This window comes from Mauremys reevesii, linkage group 18, assembly GCF_016161935.1.
Source record: "Mauremys reevesii isolate NIE-2019 linkage group 18, ASM1616193v1, whole genome shotgun sequence".
NCBI classification, from domain to species: domain Eukaryota; kingdom Metazoa; phylum Chordata; order Testudines; family Geoemydidae; genus Mauremys; species Mauremys reevesii.
The window spans coordinates 8134784-8156510 of NC_052640.1; the positions used below are offsets into that span (position 1 = coordinate 8134784).

At 41.0% G+C, this 21727-nt stretch overlaps 2 protein-coding genes across 3 annotated transcripts; one reads left to right on the forward strand and one right to left on the reverse strand.

Moving 5' to 3' along the window:
• Window positions 1-34: 34 nt before the first annotated feature.
• On the reverse strand, window positions 35-8341 carry EIF2B1 (eukaryotic translation initiation factor 2B subunit alpha). Its single transcript, XM_039504930.1, has 9 exons — window positions 8206-8341; window positions 7861-7962; window positions 5686-5822; window positions 5469-5585; window positions 4759-4871; window positions 3209-3277; window positions 1871-1946; window positions 815-940; window positions 35-208 (listed from the first exon to the last, which is right to left on the reverse strand). Exons 1-9 carry the CDS (start codon window positions 8216-8218, stop codon window positions 53-55), a joined length of 909 nt encoding a protein of 302 aa, XP_039360864.1. The 5' UTR covers window positions 8219-8341; the 3' UTR covers window positions 35-52.
• Window positions 8342-8371: 30 nt separating this feature from the next.
• GTF2H3 (general transcription factor IIH subunit 3) lies at window positions 8372-19828 on the forward strand. Of its 2 annotated transcripts, XM_039504927.1 has the most exons (13): window positions 8372-8480; window positions 9397-9476; window positions 11520-11626; window positions 12246-12409; window positions 13092-13154; window positions 13441-13470; window positions 14541-14569; window positions 14659-14733; window positions 15487-15540; window positions 16448-16516; window positions 18154-18289; window positions 18385-18421; window positions 18515-19826. In XM_039504927.1, exons 1-13 carry the CDS (start codon window positions 8471-8473, stop codon window positions 18582-18584), a joined length of 924 nt encoding a protein of 307 aa, XP_039360861.1. In that variant the 5' UTR covers window positions 8372-8470; the 3' UTR covers window positions 18585-19826. The 2 variants fall into 2 exon arrangements, with proteins under 2 accessions (XP_039360861.1, XP_039360863.1); XM_039504929.1 differs by lacking the exon at window positions 18154-18289 and having other exon boundaries at window positions 18515-19828.
• Window positions 19829-21727: the final 1899 nt, after the last annotated feature.

A 21727-nucleotide genomic window follows, 5' to 3' on the forward strand; every position in this document is an offset into this window, starting at 1 on the left:
TGAAGGGATGGTCATTGAACAACAGAGCACAATGTGCAGTGAATCTGCTCCCTTACAGATAAAGTTTAATAAGTTCATCGCTGACAGCCGATGGAGTTAACACACCTAGGTCTGTAAACAACAATGTAATTAGTGATGGTGAGGTGTAGTCAATCCAGGGGTGCTCCTCAGTTAGACTTCGGTTTGTTTTCAGGGTGTCTGCTTTGTACTGTGGGGGAGAAGAAAACCATCAGTTGTCACAAAACAATAAATCTTTTTTGAGCTCCAATAAGAAAATGGGCTTGACCAAACTTTGTGGACCCTAGCTGTAGCTGAAGGAACCCACTGCTCTAACCCCAGCATAGACTAATGCCACCTAGTACTACCACTTCATCATTTACGGTAATAGGTAAGGTCTATAGTTCTGGAAAGTTTCCCTTGATCCAGCCATTCTGCTGCCAGCTGCCTGTCCTGTTATTGAGTGAGCTGCTTCAGGAATAGTATGTTGGTAGAACTTAAGGGGAAGTGCTGTTGCTTCTGGCAGTTTGGTTTAGTGTACATAGAGCAGGAAGCTTTTCAATATTATAAAATACTAGTAAAGTGAGTGAGGGTGGGAAAATCCAAATTGGCAAACACACTTTTGTTTAAGCTATACTGTGTGTTATTACAGGTCAGGAGTGGCTTTGACTTACCCTAGATAGAAAAATGTAAACTACATTTTCAGTGCATTAGGTGTAATTTCATGGCAAAGATCTTAATACCATAAAGTTTTTTGCTCATAGAACCAATTTACGTGCAGCTCTGTGGGTTGCAAAGTATTCTGAATTTCCCTTACCTTAAATTTATCTGGGACATCCTGTTGATTTAGAGGGAAGAGTCTTACAAACTTGAAGCTTTCTGCTACCACATAAAATGGTTTATTCTGAGCTTTGGCGCACACAGCCATTTGATTTGTACCAATCTGCAGAGACAGTTTAGATGGAAAACAGTATATACACTCAATACTTGAGTGATAGTAAACTTCCATGGTTCCAACCAGTAGACTCTTCGAGTGTACTTAACATCTCAACTGAGAGCACTTCTGAAAAGCCTGGAACTCTTCACAGAAACCAAGCTTAAGAAACACAATGCTCTTTTAAAAGAGTTTTATCTGTGCGCCATTACATGTCAAACACTCCTGTGATCTAGGCAAGTAGTATCCTCATTTTACAAAGCAGGAGACTGATGCACAGAGGAAGCAGTAGTACAAAAGGGAACAGAAGCCAGGAGTCCTGACTTCCACTCTCTATTCCGATAAACGAAGAGTACTACCTACCAGTGTGTTTCAGGTCAGGAAAGTTACAGCTTTGTTTATTCTAACTAGCTTTCATATCTAATGTACTCCTTCAAGCCAAAAATATACCTGTCTGCAAACTAACTACTTTTTAGGCTATATTCTATTTTGCATATCAATATGAAAGTTGCAAACAGAATATGGTTATTTTTAAAAAGCAGAGTAAGCAAAATAAAGCCATTGCCTAAGATATAGACTTTGATGCTGACAACTCTGTAAAACTGAAACTGATAAAATCAGTTTTGCTTCAGAGTCCTATCTTAAACTTTAGTGTGTTTAACCATGAAGACTATTCAATTGGAATGGGCTGTAGAAAATGGCAACTTACTGTAATAGTCTTAATCATGACACTAATGCATGGGTTATTCACACATAATTAGCAGCAGCAATCAGAGTTTCCTGAATAACACCCCCTGCATCATCTAGAAGGAGCCCATTAAGTTATAGTGAGTAAAAATCAACTAGAAATAAAATGCAAACATTACTCACATTTTCAAAATCTATCAACATGCAGCGTGCTCCAGGTATATGAAGAATCACTAATTCACCACCTCTTACCTTGTTAATAATTCCTCCGCTTTCAACCACGCCTTCAGCACCAACTATTACCAGGTTCACTTTCTCCATGATGTAGCTGTTTAAGAAAAAAAAAGTTAAATCATATAGTGTAGTACTAGGAATGTGACAATTTTGTTAATACCTCCTGATCATTTTGCTTTTCCAGTAGACTAGTCATTCTTGCAACTATCCAGATATATGCATACGGCCTATTCAAATGTCCTTGGAATTATCCTTCCTTGATCTCCCCAAACAGGAGTATTAAATAACCAATGCTTCTCCAAACATACTTGAGGTATTGACCTCAAAAGTTGCTGAGGCTATGTGCTTTTAAATAATTCCAAATGTTTTAATCCTATGTTTTCCCTTCTTTCAATAACCCCTCAGATCTGTTTTCTCCTTCATGGAGAAAACTGATAGAAAGAACATTCTTTGTACTTTTATACTGCACCTCTCATCCAAGGAGATAGCACGTGTCTTGGTGCATGAAGGAAATGCAACACCAACTAAAATGCTCATAAAGAGAGAAGTTACATTTTTTCAGTTCTGTCTCTAAGAGTTATCTGGCCAGATAACTTAATCAGTCAAGTCACTGATCTCATGTTAGCTACCTTGTAAAATACAGCAAGTTAGAGTGGTATGTATCTTCTTGACAATTGCCTCTCAGGCATTTTGTATTGGATAGAGAATTAAGTTTTACTAACACACTGTTCATAAGAACATAAACATAAGAACGGCCATACTGGGTCAGACTAAAGGTCCATCTAGGCCAGTATTCTGTCTTCTGACAGTGGCCAATGGAATGAACAGAACAGGTGATCTCTCCCCTGTCGCCCATTCACAGTTTCTGGCAAACACAGGCTAGGGACACCATTCCTGTTCCATTCTCATGCATTTAGGACTCAAAATCTGGTATCCAGTAAGCAATTATCAGCTTTAAAAAAAAATCCAACTGCATTTATGTATATATAAAGCATCTGACTTTTTAAAAAAAACACTGGCAGACAAAAGAGCCCTTAGCTATAGCATCTCAGCTCTTTTTCTCCCCCATATCCCTAAATGCTACACTTAAGTTTAATTATCTTTTTCAATTTAACATCTAAACATTATCAAATACTTCTGCTTGATTTATGGCAATCACATTATCCTAACTCTCAAAAGATTTAGCTTGTACAGTAGCTGTGCCAGTTGATACTACAGTGAAAGGTTAAATTAGCAAAACCATCCATTCCAATTTGAAGAAACTTTTGGGAAGTTCATATATACAATAGTTAAAATGAAAACCAGAAGGACAATAAAAGGCTTGTTAACATCTAAGAATGTAATTAATATACTTACCCAACTGCAGCATCTAGAATCACAGTCACAGGAATGTTGAGCTTGCTAAGGGCCTTTGCCATTTTTTGCCTATTAAAATAATATTTATGAAGTTTTGAAATCTTTCTTTAAAGAGGTCAGTGAAATTCATAGATGTGATAAAACTAATTTTTTTTCAGTATATATGAATGAAACCTGATAATTAGGGCCCTACCAAATTCATGGTCCAAATTCATGGTCAATTTCATAGTCATAGGATATAAAAAATTGTAAATTTCATGATTTCAGCTATTTAAATCTGAAATTTCACAGTGGTGTAATTGTAGGGGTCCTGACCCCAAAAAAGTGTTGAGGGGTGGGCATAAGGTTATTGCAGGGGGGATTGCATTGCTGGTGGTGGTGGCCCTGCCTTCAGAGCTGGAGAGCGGTGGCTGCTGGCTGGGAGCCCAGCTCTGAAGGCAGGGCCGCCACCAGCAGCAGCGCAGAAGTAAGGATGGCATTGAATGGTATTGCCACCCTTACTTCTGCGCTACTGCCTGCAGAGCTGGGCCCTCAGTCAGTAGCTGCCACTTTCTGGCCACACAACTCTGAAAGCAGCAGTGTTTGCATCTCCCTATTAGTAATTCTGGTTCTGCAATCACTCCTTTTTCTGGTTTCTCTCTGTTTTATGAAAAACTCACACAAAGGGGAAACAAGCTGACTATCACAGAAATAGTGAAATTGACAATAGATGGAGTAAAACTAAAGAGTCTTCTCTAATCATTCAGTTTAGAAATCATAGGTATGACTTGTAACTATAAGGTAAAAGACTCAGACAAATGTGATTAAATTGACAGTTTACTGTACATTTAACACCCAGCTTTTTCATCTGCTTGGTGTTAGATACAAGATACTATGAACAGAGTATACTGTGAAATGTTACTTTAGTGAAAGTGATAAATCACACTTTATCTGCCAATCTTCAGGTATTTCAATTGTCATTAGAAATGAAACTGCCTGGTTGGTTGCACTGGTTGTTATACAGTGTGTATGGTTTGCTATTTTCCTTTACTTCCTTCAAACTATATTGTATCCTCTGGAGACTTACAGAGCTGTCAGTAATATACACTACATAGTGTCTTAAAGGGAACACCTTTTTTAAAAAAAACCCAAAACACAAAAAAAACCAAACACAGTTTTGATAAACATTTTAATCCTCCTATTGTTACAAGTAACACTTGCTACTATTAGCTTATTTTTTAAAATACTTCAAGTTGACTGTCCTTTTAAGCAATCATTCTTAGAGAAAAAAATGGGTTGCTTAGCTGTGGTTGGTTGTTAAAGTTTTGTTACACATTAGCTAGAAAGCTTGGGGATGCTGTAATATGTTTACGTAGTACAGAGAATTGCGTGGTTTTTTGGAAGGGTGTTGCTGTAGACGATCTGTCGAGGGATATGATTATTTCATTGCAAACTTATCTTTCAATAATTCAAAAATAGGTAAAAGCTCTTCTTAAAATATGACTCTACTGATGGACATTAGTATCTACAGTATCTTATTAATGAAGAAGACAAAATTGACATATACTTGCCCTGCTTGATCGGGCTGTGATTCAGTAATATAAACACTGAAACGCTTCTTTGATGCAGCAGCTTCCTCTAACACTCTGAGGACCACTCTCGAATAGGCATGTGTTAATATTCGCTGTTAAAGTAACAGACATTTTACTACTTTAGCAAGTTTCAGGAAAGCTTTGTTATTGTCATGATCTCTTGTAATTGTTTACCATGCATAAGTGTTTTAAACATGATCTTCAGTTATTTAGATGATATCCCAGATTTCACAAAAGTGTAACATTTTAAGAGTTGTAGATACTTTTGGTGACCTGTCCAATATTAAACTCCTGTATTTTTACAAACCACAGGATGTCAAGCCATCATGAAAATTGGACTTTATAGGACACTTAATTACTGAAGCCCTGACACTGAGAGGGGCTGGAACCCACAACTCCATTTAAGCCAGTAGTTGTGGGTGCTCAGTACCACTTAGAACCGGGCCACAGACTTAATGTCAGTCTGTATGGAAACAAAGGTGGAGGGAGGGGAAAGAAAAAGGGAGTTCTAGAAAATATTTGAATATGTGGCATAAACAAATGTGATAGGTAAGAGTAAAATCTTTACTTGGGAAAGCCAACATCAGCTAATGTGGGGTCTCCTTAACAGATGAGGATAAAACCTATTTCCTCCATCACTTGAAATAATGGAACACCCAGAACAGATTAATCGGTCCTGACATACTTACAGCACCATCTTTGATAAACGTATGGCAGAGTTTTGCAATTTTGTTTCTTGAAAGAGAGATTCTCCTAAGGAAAAGTTCCCCTCGTTCGATCATGATTTCTTTACACTTTGAATAGTCCTGGAAAAAGCAGTAAGAACAAAAATTAAGGCCCAGGATTACTTTGTGAGTAGTGTTACTTTGTGGATGAGGGAAGCATTACGCTTGGTGACAAACTCACCGAGTACTCCAGTGAGGTGAGACTGATAAACCTTAGGAAGAGCTCTCCCCCTGAAGAGACGGCCACCGAAGAGTCAACACCAGATAGAGTTTCAATGGCATTTTTGAGATTTGCTCTCAAACCCTGAATGGTCTCACCTGAAAGAGAGAGAGAGAGAAATGCAAACTTCATTTCAAAACAAGATACTCATTACATGCTAGACCAGGGGTTCTCAAACTGGAGGTTGGGGCCCCGCAGGGGGTTGCAAGCTGTCAGCCTCCACCCAAAATCCTGCTTTGCATCCAGCATTTATAATGGCATTAAATATATTAAAAAGTGTTTTTAATTTATAAGGGGTGTGGCACTTAGAGGCTTGCTATGTGAAAGGGGTCACCAGTACAAAAGTTTGAGAACTACTGTGCTAGACAGAAATTTAGGTGTATTCTGGTATGGCACTAATGGTTGTATTTTAAAAATTTCCAAATGACTAACTTGGTATTTCTCCTTCACTGTATTGGGATTACAGTGGAAGCTTATTACAACATGTGAAAATTTTTCCACTGATTCCATACATTTGAGTACAAAATCTATAGTCTTGTAAGCCCTACCTGCCGCATGCCCTCCATCCACCTTTCTCTAGAATAACAGTCATCTAAAAAGAGAATATAAACACTCCTGAAATGTGTCTTACTGCCAGGAATGAAAACTGATGAAATACTACTACATAGTCAACAGCAATGTTGACTGCTCCTGCCTGCCCATCAATGTGCTTTGATTGTAACCTGAAGGAACAAGTTCTTGCCATTAATGAGGTAATTCAGCACCCATGCTCAGTCAATGCTTAGCACATATCCAATGAAGCAGATTATATTTAATGAAACAAACACCAAATACATTTTGAAAATGTTTTTTGTACTATTTCTGTTTCCCAGATTTTGATTAGTAATGCACGCTTCTCAAGCATGTGCTCATTTCTGCACAACATCTAACATTTCTGCACAAGTCTAACTTTGGATGGAGTGTAGGCTGCTTTTTTTGCTCAAAGACCTCCATTTTTAACTTCTCTGAACATTAAAAAACAATATGACATTCAGGTTCAAAACACTGGGCTTGCCTTTTACTGCAATGCAGGAACTGGACTGTTAGTTTCGCTTGTGAAACAGAAAAGGCAGGATCTTGGAAGCAGAGATGAACTGCAGTATAGCTTGCTTCTTGAGAAAGCAAAAATTAAATAATCACCTGAAATGCAACAAAACTCTGAATTTCAGTCACCTGAAACACCATGAATCTGATGAGGTGTGTGTTAAATATTTGGCAGAATTTGATTTTTTAAAAATAATTTTGATGGATAATATCAATAGTTATTTGTGAGCATTTTTTATTTTTATTGATTTGTATTTCACAGTTCTGCAAATTTTGGGGTGTTTAGCATCTTTCAGTTTTTATCAACCAACAGTTTTCACAGTTGCAGGAAATTATGGGGGTGTCAGACAATAACTTCTTAGAGAGCTTTCAGAGTAGCAGCCATCTTAGTCTGTATCCACAAGAAAAACAGGAGTACTTGTGGCACCTTAGAGACTAACACATTTATTTGAGCATAAACTTGCGTGGGCTACAGCCCACTTCTTCAGTTTTTTTCTCCTGCTGCTAAGAGCTCATCTTAATTAATTAGCCTCTTAGAGATTATACGGCTACTTCCACCTTTTCATGTTCTGTATGTATATATATGTCCTTACTATATGTTCCATTCTATGCATATCTGCAGAAGTGGGCTGTAGCCCAGGAAAGCTTATGTTCAAATAAATTTGTTAGTCTCTAAGGTGCTACACGTCCTCCTGTTCTTTTTGTGAGAGCCTCATTCAATAATGATCAGGCAGCATTTTTCTTACTTTGCCTATTTTTAAACGTTGATAATTATCGATGGAAACTTTTTTTTGTCGGTTTGGGTGCGGACGGTGCAATGGATGTTTATAAAAACGGAATCCGGCCAAGCCTCTCACTGCTGCAAGGTGGTCGGTGCGGTGTATTACCGCTGCCCTCCACTGGACGGACTCAGGACTGCTCGTCCTACGTGACCATCTTCCCTTCGCTCCGGGACCGGGGCCTGTGCGCTCGGGGCAGGGTCTGCGGTTCCAGCCTGGCTCTCGCCCTGCAGCGGAGCACGGGCGGGGCCGGCGTTTGCCAGGGCCCCTGTACCTTTGTCTCTCTTCAGGAACTCCAGCAGCGCGCGGATGGCGGCCACGGCCGAGGCCACGTCGGGATCCTCCCTCATCTGGGCTTTGAAGGCCTCGATCAGCTCTGCAGGGGAAACGGGGCCCGTCAGCCACAGGGACCGGCCCGGCGTGGGGAAAGCCCCCACCTCGGGCGAGCCGGGCCTGGCCCCCCGCCCGGGGAGCGGCGGGATCTCGTCTCGCCCCGCCGGCAGGGGGCAGCCCCAGGCCGCGAGGGATGCTAGTGCATGGACACAGCTGCGTCCGGGGGCGGCTCGGGTGAGGGGCCGGTTACTCTCCCACCCCCGGATCGGGCCCCGGCCCCCGTTACCTGCTTCGGTCATGGCTTCAGCTGCAGGCAGGACGGGCCTGTGGGAGCAGCAAGAGCCGGGTCTGTTTCCCCCTCTCACGCCGAGGGAGCTGCTGTCCCCGCCCGGCCCCTTTTCGTGGTGACACCTTCCCCCACAGGCCGGCTCTTGGCGCGTCACGCGTGACGTACAGGGGCAGTGCGACTAGTGAGCGGTGACATCATCTCCAGGCGCCGGAAGCGACGGCCTAGCCGGTGTCTGCTCCCCGCCTGCCTGGGGCTGGGCACTATGAGCGCAGGTGAGTCCCGGCCAGGGGCCTCTGTCCTGCCGCCCGGGGGCGGCGCCGGAAGCGGGAGCTGTCATCTCCCCCGCGCTCTCCTCAGGGCCCAGGCCCAGGCCTCTCTCTGCTGCCACTTCTTCCCGCCGCGGGGTTTGCCGCTGGGGACCCTCGGCCCGGTCCTTCCTGCTTCCCCAGCCCGCCTGTTTGCAATCGGGGGCAGCTCAGCTAATGCGGAGCGGGGGGTTGTAAGCAGCCAACACCCCTTTGTTTCCTCTTGTCTTTCATATGTAGCCACAGTAACTCCATCTCTCCCCCCATTTGGTTTAAAAATTGTTCCTGCGCTGGGATCTGTGAATCTCAGAGAGGCTGATTAAAAATCCTGAAAAGTAGCCCGGTGTAAGCAAAACACTAGAATTAGTTTAGCTCGGGAATAGCCCCTGATACACTGTCTCTTCATTTCTAAAGTGTGTCGTCCCCTCCCTCCCTCCCCCAGATATCTGGGTTCAAAAATATATAATGCTTCGTTATGTATAACATAATACAATCTACTCCCCTTCCATGTTTTATGGTGTTAATGGAATTTTTGGTAATAAAGTTATGGAATAACTGCAGTTATGCTTCAGAGGGGTAGCCGTGTTAGTCTGGTTCTGTAGACAGTTTAATCACACATTCTTGCTAACCTTTTTTTTTTTTTGCTATTGTGTGTGAGACTGAAACATGTTACTAAAGAAAAACATGTCTAATAGTAGAATATAAGGCCCCGATTCTGCAAACGTGTGCACACTCAACTAAATGGGCATCAAACCAAATAGTATTTTTGCTTATAGATCTTTAAATTTTGGCCTTCCCATATTTCTAAAGAAGCTGTTACTTGATGCCATATTGTCAGTGTGTTGGCTGTTCTCAAACATATCTATTATTATTGCTTTTCTAGATGATGAGCTAAATCTCTTAGTCATCATCATTGACACCAATCCTATCTGGTGGGGGAAGAAAGCGCTAGGAGAATCAGAGGTAAGGCTTCCTGACTAGCATGGGGTCACAATGAAGTCTTCCAAAAGACTTTTTCTGTAATTTTTTAATCTGTTTTATTTTAAACGCATGACAATCAAAATTGAACTGCATTTGCTGGAGAGAAACTGGGAAATACTCTTTGAATCAAAATTATGCTAATATTGCCTTATGATAAAATAGTTACAGTCATGTCTAATGCCCTTTTAAAAAAATGATATGCTGGATTGGTTTGCGCTGCAGCAGTTTGTCTGACTGAATACAGGTACTCTTGAGTTCTAATCCCAGTTGTTGTCACTGACTTGCTCTGTAGTCTTGGCCAAGTAAATTAGTCTGAAATTTTCAAAATTGGCTACTAATTTTGAGAGCTCAACTTGAGGCATCTTGGGCCTGATTTTTAGAAGTGTTGAACACCCAAAACTCTAGTTGAAATCAGTGGAAGTTGTCGGTGCTCAGCACCTCTTAAAACCAGGCTTTTGATTTCTCAGGTTGGACATGCACATTTGATTACGAGACACTTGAAAATTGTAAAATCTCTATTCCTTGGTTTCCTCATTCTTAAAACTGGGATGATAATACCCACATCAGAGTTCTTATAAGGATTAACTAGTTAATCTTTGTGCTGTGCTTTGAAGATGCTGAACCCTATATAAATGGTATTCCAATGCCAAACATGTTCTGGAGCATGACAATGATTATTAGCAGTTCTGGGGAGTGTCAGTCTCTCATATATAATATTTATTTTAATTTCCATTTCTGTCTCTGTATGCACAGACACAGAAGTGGAAAAACATTTTTCCAGACATGCTCCCACCTACTACAGAGAGGATTATCTGCCTCTTGAATTTCATATTCATTCCCTTTGTAAATTCCAAACCCTAATGAAAATATTACTTGTATGTGCAGATTTTTTTTAAAGTTCTTATACCTCTACCCCGATATAACGTGATCCAATATAACGCGGGTCGCATACAAGGCAGTAAAGCTCTGACACGCTGCTCTGAGCAGCGTGTTAAGGGTGCCGAGCCAGGCCGGGGCCGAGGGGTTCGATAAGGGGCCGAGGGTCTTGGGGATGGTGAGGTCCCCTCCCCCCCAGGGTCTGGGGGGCAGGAGCTGTGGGAGGGCACTTTTGGAGATTAGCGGGGGGCCGGGAGCAGCCCGCTCTGCTTCCCTCGCCCCAGCTGTGTCACTTGGGGGAGGGGGCTTGGGGGAAGGGATCCCCCCCCTGCACTCACCAGCAACAGCAGAAGCGGAGCAGCCCGGCCCCACTCCGCCAGCTCCCAGCCGCGGTGCTCCGCTTCTCGCTGCAGGTGAGTATGGGGGGCGTCCTTTCCCCAACCTCCCCGCACTCACCTGCGGTGGGAAGCGGAGCGCCGTGGCTGGGAGGTGGCAGAGTGGAGTGGGCTGGGGCCGCGTTGCTCTGCTTCCCACCACATCTGTGTGTGGAGGGCGTCCTTTCCCCAACCTCCCTGCACTCACCGGCGGAGGGAAGTGGAGAGGCCAGCCCCAGCCAGCTCTGCTCTGCCAGCTCCCAGCCATGGCGCTCCACTTCCCGCTGGGCAGGTGAGTGCAGGATCTTTCCCCAGCCGCCCCACAGTGACACGGCTGGGGCTGCATCGCTCCACTTCCTGCAGCAGGTGAGTACGGGGGGGCATCCTTTCCCCAGCCTCCCCACACTCGCGGCTGGGAGGTAGTGGAGCAGGCTGGGGCTGGGCTGCTCTGCTTCCTGCCGCTGCTGGTGAATGCCTGTCAGGGGATGAGGGGGGTGGGTAGGGATCAGAGCAGTCAGGGGACAGGGGGGTTGGGTAGGGGGTGGGGTCCTGAGGGCAGGGGTCTCTGGAGGGGGCAGTCAGGGAACAAGGAACGGGGGGGCTAAAGCAAGTGTGATGTAACGCGGTCTCACCTATAACACAGTGAAATTTTTTTTGTCTCCTGAGGACCGCGTTATATCGGGGTAGAGGTGTATTTAAATTTGGTGGCTCTTCTGGTACATCTATTTTTCTGAGTTTTTCACGTGTCCTTTCTTGATTTTTCTTTTTTCAACAGTTTACATTATCAAAATGCCTGGATGCAGTAATGGTGATGGGAAATTCACATCTGTTTATGAATCGCAGCAACAAACTTGCTGTAATAGCAAGTCATACACAAGAAAGGTACAATAACTTTCTTATATAGTATCCTTTTTATTTATAAAACTTCCCTTCATATATTACGCTTTTGAATAGCTCAGTGTGCTGAAGAGAATAATTCAAACCAAGGTTAAAATACATGATACTCTTTTAAAAAACAAACGAATAAAAACAGTGAGGGGAGGGGATTGTGGGTTGGTGATTATTGAATGCAAAAGAAAACAAGAGAAAGGGATTGTGAGAAGAAAGAGGTGAAGAAAAATAGCTTTTGAAATTAAAAATAAGAATATTGACTTTTAAATCTTGACTATTAACAAAAGAGGTGGCAAGTTCCCTTTCTGGATATTGTCAGAATAACAGGGTGATTGCTTGCTGAGCTAAGAAATGAAGGGGAGTTCCTTAAAGGCAGATGGTGTCTGAATGCCAGTTCCCAACAGGATGAGTGTCAGAGAGAAAATATTTAATGTTGGTGGAGTTTATGCCATTTAGGACTTTTAAAACACATTCCTTACATAGTTATTAGTGTCCTGGGTACTAAGAATGGTTTGGAATAAAATTTTGTCACAGTGGTTGAATTTGTGGGTCTTCACCTATTTCCTTAAAAACAAATGATTAATACTGTGCTGCTGTTTCTCGCTTTTAGTCGTTTCTTGTACCCTGGAAAGCACTGGGCATTTGCAGATCTCTTTGGAGACGGTGGTAGTTTCGTAGAATCTAATTGCTCTGGCAGCAAAGATGGAAAATATGAATTATTAACTGCAATAAATGAAATAATCACAGAGGAGATTAAGGACCTGATGACAAAAAGTAAGATGATTTTTTGTTAATGAATATGGCCATTTTGGTTAATTTGGTTCCACATTCTCGTTAGTTTTTTTTAAATGCTGTTTGAAGTGAGAAAACTAATACTTTGAGATGTTATGTGAGAAGGACACTGTTAAGGAGATTATGTTCCACATTTTACCTATCTTTATAATTATAATAATCTACTTGGGAGCTGGGTTGCTAAAACAACTGTACAACTGGTTAGAACACATCTGAAATATTTTGTCCCATTCTAGGCAGCTCGATACCAGAAAGCTGTAATCAAGCTGGAGGGAATTCAGAGAAAGGCAAAAAACCTAAGGGGCTGATTTAATAAAGAATGAAATAAGTAAATGTGGACAGTTAAGAATATGATCGCTGTCTACAGGTCTGGATGAAGTAAAGGAAATTCCTAAGCTTAATATAAATAACTACAAAATAGCTGGAAAGAGCCCTAGGAACTGATGGAAGCTCCTTTGCATTTGTCTTCTGAAGCTTATTCTCCATCACTCCATATTTTGTTAATGTGCAAGAATTTGAGACCAATGGGATACTGAATTATTGAGCCTTTATTAGAGCCTGTGTTTTAATGTTATTTGCCCAAGACACAATTCAAATTAAATATTTAGTATTCAAATACTTTTAATTTGCACAAAGGTCATTTCTGTGTGTTTTTGGATTACAGCTGACATGAAGGGCCAGCAAACAGAAACTTTGTTGGCAGGATCACTTGCTAAAGCACTTTGTTGTATCCTTTTTAAAATACTGGAATTTTCAAAATCGCTCTTTCTATCTTATGTTGTTCACACCATCATTGTAGGGAATCTTGAACTCTTTTGTGGTAGCACTGTGTGTTAGAATATTGTCAGTTTATTATGCTAAAGTTATGACTTATGAGTATAATACCATCAGATCAGAAACTTCAGTAAAATGTGTGTTGGTAAAATTGTTTAGTGCAGGTAGTACATTTCCTGTCTATTTTAGTAAGTTTTGGAAGGTTTATAGATCTGTTTCCTGAATGCCAAGTGTAATAGATATTCACAGGATGAACAAGGAAGTGAAAGGTACTGTCTTTTCTTCTACTTGAATATTTATGTGAGTATTTGAACTGGTGTGTGTGTGGGGGGGTGTTTGGGAATGCTGGCCCTTTTTCAACTGGCAGCAGTGGGTATTACTGATTGTCCTAATCATCTAAACTACCCAATTTGAGCACCGATTGAAGATCAGTAATATAGGGGTTGACATGTGTAGCAGGGTGTGCTGAGTCAGGAGCTAATTCAGCACCCTGACACTGTAATACCCACCAGTATATGTTAAGTGGGACCTAACTGGAAGAGAGCCAGTTGACAGAGGGTGTCAGTTAACTGAATAGCACTACAACTGAAAGGCTAATGGAAGCAGAAGCAACCCCAGCAGGTGGGATCATATACATTGACAGGAAGGAAGAGTGAGGATCTTGAAGGAAGGCTGAAGAAGGCAGAACTAGGTGCTGCTTGTACTGTTCTCCTCCTAGAGGCAAGTGGGGCAACTGGCTATGGAATCTAAATACATGTAAATAACACTGCAGGCTGTGGCCTGCTGAAAGACTATAATAAAGTCTGGTGTTGGTGAAGGAGTCCTGGAGTGGATGTGGTCTGTGATTAAGGCCTGATTAAGGCCATGACACTGTATGTAAATTGATCTTTGTGACAGCAAATTAATAACCCTAACCCATTTGTGTTGGTGGTTTTGTGATGTGGACATCTATGCGTTGGACTGAAATTACAACCAGAAAGCCATTATGATGACTGTCACACACATGTGAACTGGTCTGTGTTTGAACCAGTGAACCGTCAATGAGAGACTGAAATTCCCTTGCTTTTCACCATCCAGTTGCTTTTTGAGAATGAATGAATGTGGTGGTATCTGCTTTCACACCAATGGTGAAATAAGTCTGCTGATATTTGTCAGATTTTTCTTCTTGCTCTTTTCATGATACTTAGTCTTCTCAGTATACTGATAAAGCAGTCTCTCCTGTATCTGCTGTAAGTGAGGTGTATGATCATACTACACAATTTCAAAGAAAAATATTGGAGGCTAATGTATGGAGTAACTGTGAAACACTAATGCATGTTTCTTTGTCTCCAATATGTAGCCAGCCAAGAAATTAAATCAAGAATTTTGGTAAGAGCTTCTGTATAAAATTTTCTTAATAGCTTTGATATCCAGTAGTACTATTGTGTAGGCTAACAGGTGTCAATTGCTTTACCTAGGTCATAAAAGCTGCAGAAGACAGTGCATTGCAGTATATGAATTTCATGAATGTGATCTTTGCAGCACAGAAACAGGTGAAGTTAATGTTTTATTATTTCAGTATCAACATGTAAACATAAAGATTGTCTATCCCTGTTACGTATGTGCTTCTAATTAAGGGATGGGTTTCAGAGAAGCAGCTGTGTTAGTCTGTATCTGCAAAAAGAACAGGAGTACTTGTGGCACCTTAGAGACTAACATATTTATTTCAGCATAAGCTTTCGTGGGCTACAGCTCACTTCTTTGGATGCATAGAATGGAACACACAAAGAAGTGAGCTGTAGCCCATGAAAGCTTATGCTGAAATAAATTTGGTAGTCTCTAAGGTGCCACAAGTACTCCTGTTCTTTTAATTAAGGGATGCTTGGGGCCATCTGAGCATCTTCTTGCCATGGGAGGAGGCAACTAAGTTAAAATGTAGATCCAGGTCACCACACTGTAACATAAAGTGGCCACCAGTTCAGCCCAAAATGACTACTGAGCCTTACCCCCTACATCTTAGAATTAGATACTGTATATTAGGTAAGCTTCATCTGTGGTCCTTCCCATATTGCCAATTATTGGACAGGGAAGGGTGGATGATGTGGTACATGCTATGGTTAAAGTAAAACACTTCGTTTTGATGCCGAAGGCCAATAGCCTCAGCAGTCCGTTCATATAAATGTAGTGGGACTTACAACTAAAATAGATCCCAGCAGTAATGGAGAGTTATATTTGGTAATGGAGAGTTATATTTATTGTACTGTTGTAACTTCCATTTTCTGTAAGCCTCATCTTTTTGGTTTCAGAATATTTTGATTGATGCCTGTGTTTTGGACTCTGATTCAGGACTCTTACAGCAGGTATAATATACTTTTATTACTCATTGGTTATATTGGTTCTTAGATGAACTGAAAATAGCTATTTTGTGACCACTTGTTTAACATGTTTTTGCTCCCTTTGCTTGGAGATGGAAAGATTAGAACTGGGCAAATCAAGCCTCAATCTTGTGTGCTAACAAACAGGCTCCTATTTGCTCCCTTTTATGTGACAAAATCTTAAATCCAGCTCTCTCCACTTTATCTCCTGGATACTCTGTCATATCAGAAATTTTTTTTGATCAGTTCCTCCCCCCTATTATTGGAACACACTGTCCTGAATCTGAACTGTTCTCTATTTAACAAACACTGATTGCTGGAAACTATTGCCTCTTTCCAGGGATAAAAATGTGTTGAGTAGGCACTGGTTTTGGTAGTATATACGGATCAAGAATCTTAATGTAGGATAATATAAGAAACAATTGAGGATTTTTTTATTTAAATTATTGATTGGGGGGAGTCTTTCAGTTTTAAAATCTCAACTTGGGAATCAAGCAAAAAAAAAAGTTCTCTGGTGTATAAGCAATGTAAGAACAACTGTGGTTTTAAGAAACTTAATTTAAAAAATAAAGTTGGCTCTGTATCTAAGTGTGAGGTCCATTGACATCTACTTGTTTCTAAAGTCTGTTCTTTACTGCAGTACCAAAGAGAGGGGAGATACTTTCTTGCTCATATCTCTCTCCATGGACAATCCTCCTCCTTTAAGTTTCCCGAGGCTGTTCAAAAGACAGAGATGGAAATATCTGGGGCAAATAACTTCTTTAGAATCTGAAATCTGTGGGACTTGAAAAATGTGTGGCTTTTTTAACCTTTCTGTAGCATGTAGCAATTTCTGTTCAGGTTTGTGTCAAAATTGTTCCTATGTTAAGTGCTTGCAATGTGTGCTTTCCAGGCTTGTGACATTACAGGAGGCATATACTTGAAAGTGCCCCGGATGCCATCCCTTTTGCAGTATTTGCTGGTAAGTTAACTTAAAAAAACATTTGAGGGCTGCTCTTATTCCTGTTGAAGTCAATTGCAAAATTCCTCTTGCTTCATTGGGAGCAGAAGCAGTCTCTTTGAGCTGACATGGAAGTTGAGCGTTGGGAACCCTGTCTGCTCGAAGGGATTCAGCTGTTTGATATGCTTCAGTAGATGTTGCAGTGAGAGGTCATGGGAGGGTATGGACAAGCATCACAAGGGACAGGCTTTGCAGGAGGGCTTTCACACTTGGCTGGCATGGTCATGTGTTATGCTTCACTGTGGTGAGGGGATATCCTAAAAGAAGACTGGGAAACTGAACAAGGGGAAATATCTCTCAAAGTATCTAAGAATACCACTTACCTGAAGTGCTGGTGCATAACATTGATTTTGTCTGGGGAGACTTGTAGGAAAATGACAATATGATATAAGCTTGTACTACTGAAAGTTGTTACTATCTGATGTCTGTTCCTTGGTCTATTTGAAATGAATTGGTCTAGTCCAGTTCCTAGTGGACAAGTGCCTATGATGCAGAACCCACCAAAATTGACAGCAGTTGGCAACCTGAATAGTGCTCAATGAGTGAATTAGGGGTTTGGAATGGGTCCCATATGAGGAGAGATTACAGAGGCTAGGACTTTTCAGCTTGGAAAAGAGGAGACTAAGGGAGGATATGATAGAGGTATATAAAATCATGAGTGGTCTGGAGAAAGTGAATAAAGAAAAGTTATTTACTTGTTCCCATAATATAAGAACTAGGGGTCACCAAATGAAATTAATGGGCAGAAGATTTAAAACAAATAAAAGGAAGTTCTTCTTCACGCAGTGCACAGTCAACTTGTGGAACTCCTTGCCTGAGGAGGTTGTGAAGGCTAGGACTATAACAGGGTTTAAAAGAGAACTGGATAACCTCCATGAATTTAAGTCCATTAATGGCTATTAGCCAGGATGGGTAAGGAATGGTGTCCCTAGCCTCTGTTTGTCAGAGGGTGGTGATTGACGGCAGGAGAGAGATCACTTGATCATTACGTGTTAGGTTCACTCCCTCTGGGGCGCCTGGCATTGGCCACTGTTGGTAGACAGGACTCTGGGCTGGATGGACCTTTGGTCTGACCCAGTATGGCCGTTCTTATGTTCTTATGCCATGACGACCGAAGTACGTTCTTACCTGCAGAGGTGTTTGCAGCAGGTTAGAATATGAGGCACGGTGGTAGGAGGGAATGAGGGGCAGCCAACCTTCCATGACTGTTCTTTGTTCTTTATGGATTCTGTGGATAAATTTGTGACGTGTCTCCTGGGGTATCATTCTGGCACCTCTAACACCTACTAAACTCACACATGCTTAAAATTGATGTTGAATGAATAGTCATGTCTTAAAATGACTTGATTTTAAAAAGGCCATTTTTTATTTATCGTGGTATGAGCATCAAAACATTTCCTGGAAGGTGAATGAGGACAAAATTCCCTTCTTTCTCAATTTACTTAATGACCCGATGCAGTCATAGAGGTGAATTTCTTTGGCAGGTGGGAGGGTAACTTTCTTCTCTGCAGTAGTTTTGGTGTATATAGCAAAGTCCTTTAACACAGTTGTTTCTTCCCAGATTCTAAAATACCCTCCCCTTTTTTAAATTTATACAGTGGGTATTTCTTCCTGATCAGGAGCAAAGATCCCAACTAATCCTTCCACCCCCCATTCATGTTGACTATCGAGCGGCTTGCTTCTGTCATCGAAATCTCATTGAAATAGGTTATGTCTGCTCTGTGTGTTTGTCAAGTAAGTTTTACAAATATATTTAACAGAACTGACCTAATTTCTCTTGTTTCAAGGTAACTATTTTAGTGAAACTGGCCTATTCTTTTATTTTCCAGTATTCTGCAACTTCAGCCCTATTTGTAGCACATGCGAGTAAGTACTCTTCTTGACTTTTGTTTGCTTGTGTAGGCTAAGCTTAGAAATGTATTCAGCACATTTTATTTTTTCTTTCTTGTATTATTTCAGGACTGCTTTTAAGATTTCGTTACCACCTGTCATGAAGGCCAAGAAAAAGAAACTAAAACTAGCTATATAACAACATCATAGAAATACACCAACCATTACCTCCTGCATGTAATTCCATGAAACAGCATGTAGTTGAGAAGGTGGCATTTTTTAATAGGTGTGAAAGAAATAATTGTTCGAAGTGTTCAAATCTATGTTGCTAAACATTTAAAAACATCACACATGGTATATGCACCATCCCTGTAAGCAACAAATGGTTGTATTGGTACATGCTCTATATTATTTTAAAATCAAATCTCCGATTTGTGACTATCAGGAGCCAGAAACTGCTTGTATAAAGCAGAAGGTGCACTTACCATCATAGAACAACATAATAGCATCCCTAAGTCAGTTTACAGTCAGAGAATGCAAATACTTAGGCCCTGATCCTGCATGCATGTTAAAGTTGAAGGTAAGCATGGCTGTATGTGTTTGCAGGATCTAGGCTGTAGTGTTATGGATGGATTCTGTAGTTCTTTTCAACACGGTTTGTTGTTCAATTTCATTTGTGAAGAGGCAAGTCTGATTTTTATTTTTTTCTTTTCCCCCCACTAAATTCCCTTTTAGTGGGTATTATCTGCTTTAAGTGTGTTTTATTCTTTTCTCACTTTGATATCGTCTCCCCAAAACACAAGTATATTGAAGATTATTCCGGTGAATAATTTTATTACGAGGTTATACAGATGAGTAATTTTCCTTTTGAAATTCAATAACAAAAGCATCTGTGTATTTTTTTTCTCACTCATGTGTAGGGATTTGTTTTTACGATATTTTGAAACTGGAAAACAGTTTAATTGTCTGAAATCTGATAGCAAGTTTCTTTTTTAGATTTGACTAGCACTGAAGAAAGATAATGTAAGAAGGCCTTTGTTATGAATTGATTTTTTTTTTCTGTATTTCAGCAGGTGAACCCACGGTGCATGTTCTCAGTTTTCCAAACCTATTGTGTTTAAACCAAACAAAAAATTTAATTCTCTATTTTTAATTCCCTGTTTTTAATCCATAACTGTGTCTTTTGGTGTTTTAATATATATTTAATAATTGTTGTACTACTCAGAGGCAATATGGGAATAATTGTTTTCTAGGTAGAAAACAGAACTGTAGATAAATTCTTTTGAATGGTATATGCAGGAGATGATGATTTATAATATTTTCATCGGGTTTTTGCCTGTGTTACCATTTTACTGAAAATGCCAGTCTTTTACTGGCTCATTTAATAGCTAAATGCAATTTTATATGAACACTGTATTTATAGTTTGCTTTATATAAATATTTGTAATAAAGTGACTTAAAAAAGAAAAAAAAGGCCTTTTTGTCCCCTTTATCTTCCCTTTTATAACCTTAAAGGCAAAATCATCAAAGGTTAATTTAGTATGAGGGTCTACACCAGACAGGGCGTCTTGCATACTGCTGAGTATCTTGATGAATATTTTAGCCTCAAACATGTGCAACAAAGAGGGCAATATGGGCCCTTGCAATGTAAAATTAGGTGTGGTTTGTAAACTCTAAGTACTGTTGGTACATACTGTTACTCCTGAGGGCATTCTGCGCCAAAAAGAATTAAAATTCTGTGCACAATATTTTAAAATTCTTCAAATGTTATTTATTGAATAAATATGGAGGCTCCAGCATGGTACAGGGGAGCACAGGCCACTGGCTGCACAGAGGTGGGAGATCACTGTGCAGCACCCCCTGGGACACAGACTCAGCAGTGAGGCTGCACCCAACCCTGACACAGCGCAAGGACTGGGCCTGCCCCAGAAGCACCCCAGCTGGGTCTTTCCAGTCCCACCCCCTGCCCCACAGTGATTTAACTCTCTGCTGGCTGCCCTGGGCACCCAAACATACTACTGGGGAGGGTCAAATGACCGCTCTTGTGGCTTCCCTTTGCTTCCCTGTCAGAAAGTCATTCTGCAGGGAAGCAAAGAAATCTGTGGGGGCATAAATTCTGCACATGCACAGTGGTGCAGAATTCCCCCAAGAGTAATACTGAATATGTATTTATTTAGATTTAAGAAAGATGCCTTTACAAGAGCTCTAGATACCCTGACACTTAATTTTACCACTGCACAAAACAGCCACTAGCAAGGCCATTGCTGGGAAGACATTTGCCTGCCCCAGGGACATGGCCTGGAATAGCTACTGCAGAGGGAGCTGTTTTGCAAGAGCTGGGCCAGAATAGCTCCTGTGTGTACACTATTCCAGAAGAAAAGACACTGGGTCTAGACCAGCGGGTCTCAAACTTCATTGGACCGTGACAACAAAAATTACTACACTACTTACTCCTCTGGGAATTCTGTGCCAAAAAATTAAAAATTCTGTGCACAGAATTTTAAAATTCTGCAAAATTCTGTATATTTTTGTCAAAATAACACTATGATCAAGCTGGTTTCAATTATTTTGGTAATTTATTTAAACTACAGTATAATGTGGGAGTGGGGAACATTGGAGGAAATCACCAAACCCCTCTGTTTAGTAGTAATGTAGCCAGTATTGATCCTTTACTTATTAGTCAACAGATATATGCAGCCATATGCTCAATGTTACATCATAGGCAACTGAAAGAGCAAGTGAGGGCTGAGGACCCAAACTCACAATTTATGCTGACTATCTCCAAAAATGTAAATTCATGGAGCACATTTTGACAGGAAATTTTTTCAGTCCAAAATTTAGATCAGTCCTAATCACTAAAGCACCATAAGCATTTATAAAGCCATACAGTTCTTTACAATAAGGCTCCTTTACACCACTCTGGCAATGTAAAGGAGCCTTAAAATTTTTACATTGGTTTTATACTCCTGGGGGAATTCACTAAGAACAATGGGAACAATTTACTAAGCAGGCAGGCTGCTACATTCTGCTTTGTCTGAAGGAACAGAGCCTGCCCCATGCCTGCATCTTCAGAAATGCCCCAAAGCCCTGCCTATCCATGCCAAGTGTGCTGCAATAATATAATAATTAATAACAAGGGGGGGAGGGATAGCTCAGTGGTCTGAGCATTGGCCTGCTAAACCCAGGGATGTGAGTTCAGTCCTTGAGGGGGCCACTTAGGGATCTGGGGCAAAAATTGGTCCTGCTAGTGAAGGCAGGGGGTTGGACTCCAAGGTCCCTTCCAGTTCTAGCGAGAGAGAGAGTGTGTGTGTGTGTGTGTGTCTCTCTCTCTCTCTCTCATGC

Bases quoted from the DNA above. Each gene is read 5' to 3' on its own strand.
- EIF2B1 (XM_039504930.1), bottom strand. The intron at 5,586-5,685 runs GTGAGTTTGTCA...TGCTTTTTCCAG, and splicing joins TCACCTCACTGGAGTACTCG to GACTATTCAAAGTGTAAAGA. The intron at 4,872-5,468 runs GTAAGTATGTCA...TTACTTTAACAG, and splicing joins CGTTTATCAAAGATGGTGCT to CGAATATTAACACATGCCTA.
- GTF2H3 (XM_039504927.1), top strand. The intron at 14,570-14,658 runs GTAAGAGCTTCT...TGCTTTACCTAG, and splicing joins AAATTAAATCAAGAATTTTG to GTCATAAAAGCTGCAGAAGA. The intron at 16,517-18,153 runs GTAAGTTAACTT...AAATTTATACAG, and splicing joins CCCTTTTGCAGTATTTGCTG to TGGGTATTTCTTCCTGATCA.